The sequence below is a fragment of the Rhagoletis pomonella genome, unplaced genomic scaffold (genome assembly GCF_013731165.1).
Source record: "Rhagoletis pomonella isolate Grant_MI unplaced genomic scaffold, Rhpom_1.0 Rhpom_scaffold_00002, whole genome shotgun sequence".
Lineage (NCBI taxonomy): Eukaryota > Metazoa > Arthropoda > Insecta > Diptera > Tephritidae > Rhagoletis > Rhagoletis pomonella.
The window spans coordinates 47,986,436-47,990,717 of NW_023458556.1; the positions used below are offsets into that span (position 1 = coordinate 47,986,436).

Below are 4,282 nucleotides of genomic sequence, written 5' to 3' on the forward strand. Positions count from 1 at the left end.
CATTCGCATGCACGTTTTGTTTTATTTATTGATTTTTTACGAAAGGTACATATGCGCGGGCATTTATTATACATGAACGTATAGAATACATTGTATAGCTGTAGGGAAGGAGCATTTGATTGGCATATTTAGCAGTTATTTATGTTTTTTAATCGCTAACATATTATCTAATGCAATGTTAATTGTAACCAGTGTATTTCTGTAGTCGAAAATAAATACTTAAAGAGAATTTGACTGCAGACTGATTAGCTAAGTAAACAGCATATTCAATTCATGTTAGAAATTTTATAGAAGTCTACGCTAGAACTAGCATTGTCTCAATTCGAGACAATTGTCAAGTGACATTCTGACTAGTTTTGGCTATTTCTCTTTTATTTATTTAAAGTTTATTTTTTTTTATAAATTTTAGCATTTTACCTAACCAGCGCTACATAAATCCACATTTAAAACTTCGTACAAAAATTATGAAAATTCAACAAACTTTCACATTGGCACCCAAAAATTTTAAACTTTTTATTCAGAGTTTTTTGTTAAATTATGGGTAAGCAGCTTTGCAGCTCATTGAACTTTAGTAGGTTAAAGTGCAAATTTCAAGACGCTAGAAGATCGCGTTAATTTTTAATTATTTTTTTTGCTGATGGTGCTAAATAGGCATTTTCTCCCATACAAACGAAATTGTCGCGCATATTTTATACGGAGGGAAATGCACAACACCGTCAGCCAAAAAAATTATTAAAAATCAAAGCGATTTTTTACCGTCTTGAAATTTGCACTTCAACCTACTAAAATTTAATGAGCTAAAAACTGCAAACCGAAAAATTTTTCTCAAAATTTTGAAAAAAAGTTTCAAGTTTTCGCGTGCAAATGCTAAAGTTTGTTGAATTTTCATAACTTTTTTACGAAGTTTGAAATGTGGATTTATGTGGCGCTAGTTAGGTAACGTGCTAGACTTTTATTAAAAATAATATAAACATTAAATAAACAAAAGAAAAATAGCTAAAACTAGTCAAAATGTCACTTGACCTAATCAGCTGACCACAAGGGTATGTCCCATTTTTGTTGAGATAGAGCATTCTAGATTTAATAGCCACGAAAATAAGGAAATTTTAAAAATAAATACCTAGTTTGTATTAAAAATCTTCTATTAAATCATCGGTCTGATAAACGTTTGTATTTGTATTTAAATAAAACAAAGAAGGCTTCCCATGAAACCACGTCATTTTATTACAGGAAAAACAATATTTTATAGGAATTCTTGAAAATCTAAAAATTCTCATGTACAAATATTACAGTTTTATTTATATTCCTTCCAACTAGCGGCATGTTTTTCAATTTATGCGCTTGGTCTCCTCCTAATAGGAGGGGGTGCTAGTGATAAGAGTAGCTCTCCTAGTTGGACACGTAGGACTATTAGCTGTTGGCGTACATCTTCTAGTTCAAGGCGAAGGTTATTTATTTGAGTGAGTATAGGTCTCAAGGTTTGGGGTGTAGGTCTCCTAGACGGACGCGTAGGCCGCCTAGTCGGGCGCGTAGGCCTCCTAGTCGGGCGCGTAGGTCTCCTGGTCGGGCGCGTAGGTCTCCTAGTCGGGCGCGTAGGTCTCCTGGTTCGCGGTGTAGGTCTCGTAGATTCCGGGGTAGGCTCTGTAGGCGGTATTGGGTCAACAACAGACACATCTGGCTCATCAGGCTGAGCTTGAGTCATAGCTATAGTGATCAATAGCACAGCTCCAAAAACTGGAATTCAACAAGTTAGTAGGAAAATCATATATGTACCACGACTTAAGGACTTACGGAGCACAAAGAAATTCCTGGGCCACATGTTTCGATGCTTTGATGATTTCGAGTTTCGGAATGAAAAACAACTGATAGTCATACAACAGCACATATGGACTTTTATAGTTTGAATAGACAATAAGAAACAAGTGATCATCAGAAAACACGTGCAAGTTTTTTAACGATTGTTCCAAATTGTAACAATACCTTTGCGAGAAAAACCTGCCAGCGCACAGTGGAAGCTTGTGGCTCTGAATTAAAAAAAAATAAGGAAGTAGTAAAGCTATTTTTTTATAGCGATCGACAGACAGGGTAAGAAAAAGTAAAAAAATTTCATTTTGAAATTGCTTATGTTAAGCGGTAAAGTTCAGCAAAAACGATGCCATTTTATTTATAAAGCGTTTAATCTGCTACGAACTGCTCTATATAATTTAGTTATTAAATTAGATGTATACTTTATTTATATACCAATTTTTAAGACTTGATTTCTTATTTCATAAAAATTAATACGCTTGTTGTCACCATTCACATTTGGATTTATATGAATTTTCAAATATTGATAAACAAGTGTTGAAAACTATTTTTTTTTCTTAACTTTAAATTTAATTTTTATATAACTTGAACCCACTTATACTTTATCAAACTCCGAAAAATTGGAAATTTTCAGCTTTAAAAAGGTATATATATGCATGTCTGCCGTAATTTTTTAATGTACGATGGCCCCACGTACGCTTTATGAATAGCCAACCTCAATTTTATCATTCGCATGCACGTTTTGTTTATTGATTTTTTGTGAAAAAAAAAGTTTAAAGTTTTCGGGTGCAAATATTAAAGTTGAATTTTCATAATTTTTGTACGAAGTTTGAAAAATGGATTTATGTTGCGCTGGTAAGGTAATGTGCTAGACTTTTATAAAAAATATAAACAGTAAATAAACAAACGAAAAATAGCCAAAACTAGTCAAAATGTCACTTGGCTTAATCAGCTGACTACAAGGGTATGTCGCATTTTTGTTGGGAAAGCTATGAAAATTTACCGGAATGTTTGCTGGCAAAACAGACTTTGCACATTGTACTGTTACTTCAGAGATGCTAACTGCATTATCCAGGCTCGTAAAAAGGCGGATCTAACCACAATCTAAACCCTTAAAGATAAATATTGTAAATAAAGCATTGCATCATATAACTTAGATAATTCTCTTAATATGAGTTTCGAAGCTTTTGTAGTGTCTTACCCTTCTCCATAAAAAAATTGTTTGCTTCTGTCTTGTTATGGCGTCTAGAATTTGAACAGTGAAGTGAACAACTTAAGCTTTCATATTTCTATATTTCTTACTCCCCCTATGTACTATACAAATTATTTGCTACTGTCTTAATTTGGTGTTTAGAAGTGAAGTGATAAAAGAAATGAAGCGGCAGAAGAAGTTTGAAGTGAAAATCTCCGTTACATGGGAAGTGGGTGTACATACTAAATTTAAAGCTTCCAGCTCAATTATTACTATTTATGGCCAACTTTTGTATGAAACTCTCCCACTGTGCAGCGGTGCATTTTTTATACATAGCCTAAATGACAAAGAAACTACAAAAAATGTGTCAAATATAATAAAAAAAATACAGCGAGCGAAATGAAAGAAATGAGGGAAATATGGAGCAGTGCTAATAACGGAACAGCTAGCACAGGGTCGCATTTTTCTTGCTACTCATCGTTGCATGAAAATATAACTCTAACCTGTAAAGGTGTGTATTTCATACATATACATACTTATATTCGGCTAGTTCATATGTAAACTAAGTTTAGCGATGCACTAAATGAAAACTTTTCTCTGGACTATAATTTTATTGTGTCACATTTTAACACATGTTTTCTGTTCTTTATTGCAGAGGATGTGCGTAGAAATAACAATTTACACTGTGATGTAGTTTCAAGCCCTGGACAAAGCAGCATCGCAAAAAAAAGAAAATATAAAAAAAGGTATTTTCTTACCAGCGGTCGGCAGGCAATGGCAAATTTCCAAATGTATTTCTGTCATGAAACCCAGCTTCTCATAAAAATAAAATCGCCATTCGGAGTCGGCGTAAAACCGTAGGCCTTTCTCCTTTATTTAACAACATTAAGGGCCAGTTTCTCAATGTCTGGTTAACACTAACTACAGGTTAAACATCACTACCTCCAAAAATGGAGTTTTTTATGAATAAAAATAGTTTCTTAAAGATTTTATTTTTTTGAAAAAAACCCCTCAAATGGCAAAACGGTTTAAGCTTAAAAAATTTGCATAAAAAGTTTTAAAAAAATTTTCAACGGAATCGTAATAATGAGATTTTTGATATTGTTTTTTTTAAACTTTTTTCACAGATTGGTATAAGAAAAACTTGAATAACGGAACCTAAACTATTCCGATTTTGACTTATGACGAAAGAGAAATGTAGGATGGACGAGCGTCATTCCAAGTTGAATTAAGATATGTCTTCTTCTTCTTATTTGGCGCTGTAACCGCCTAAGCGATTTTGGC

General features: G+C 33.3%; 2 protein-coding genes across 3 annotated transcripts in view; one reads left to right on the top strand and one right to left on the bottom strand.

The window, feature by feature from the left end:
• LOC118733736 (extensin-like) overlaps nucleotides 1–2,021 on the bottom strand; it is a 27,264-nt gene extending 25,243 nt beyond the window's left edge. Inside the window, exons 1-2 of one of the 2 annotated variants that reach the window (XR_004992283.1) lie at nucleotides 1,792–2,021; nucleotides 1,219–1,734 (exon numbers count right to left, since the gene is read on the bottom strand). Coding sequence is in view for 1 of the 2 variants with exons in the window: in XM_036463270.1 (XP_036319163.1) it covers nucleotides 1,792–1,930 (139 nt within the window). In the remaining variant the exon portion in view is untranslated. Of the gene's footprint in view, nucleotides 1–1,218; nucleotides 1,735–1,791 lie in introns of those variants that run through there. The other variant, XM_036463270.1, reaches the window with a different exon arrangement.
• LOC118733735 overlaps nucleotides 1–4,282 on the top strand; it is a gene marked incomplete in the record, with an annotated part of 802,810 nt that overhangs the window by 685,672 nt on the left and 112,856 nt on the right.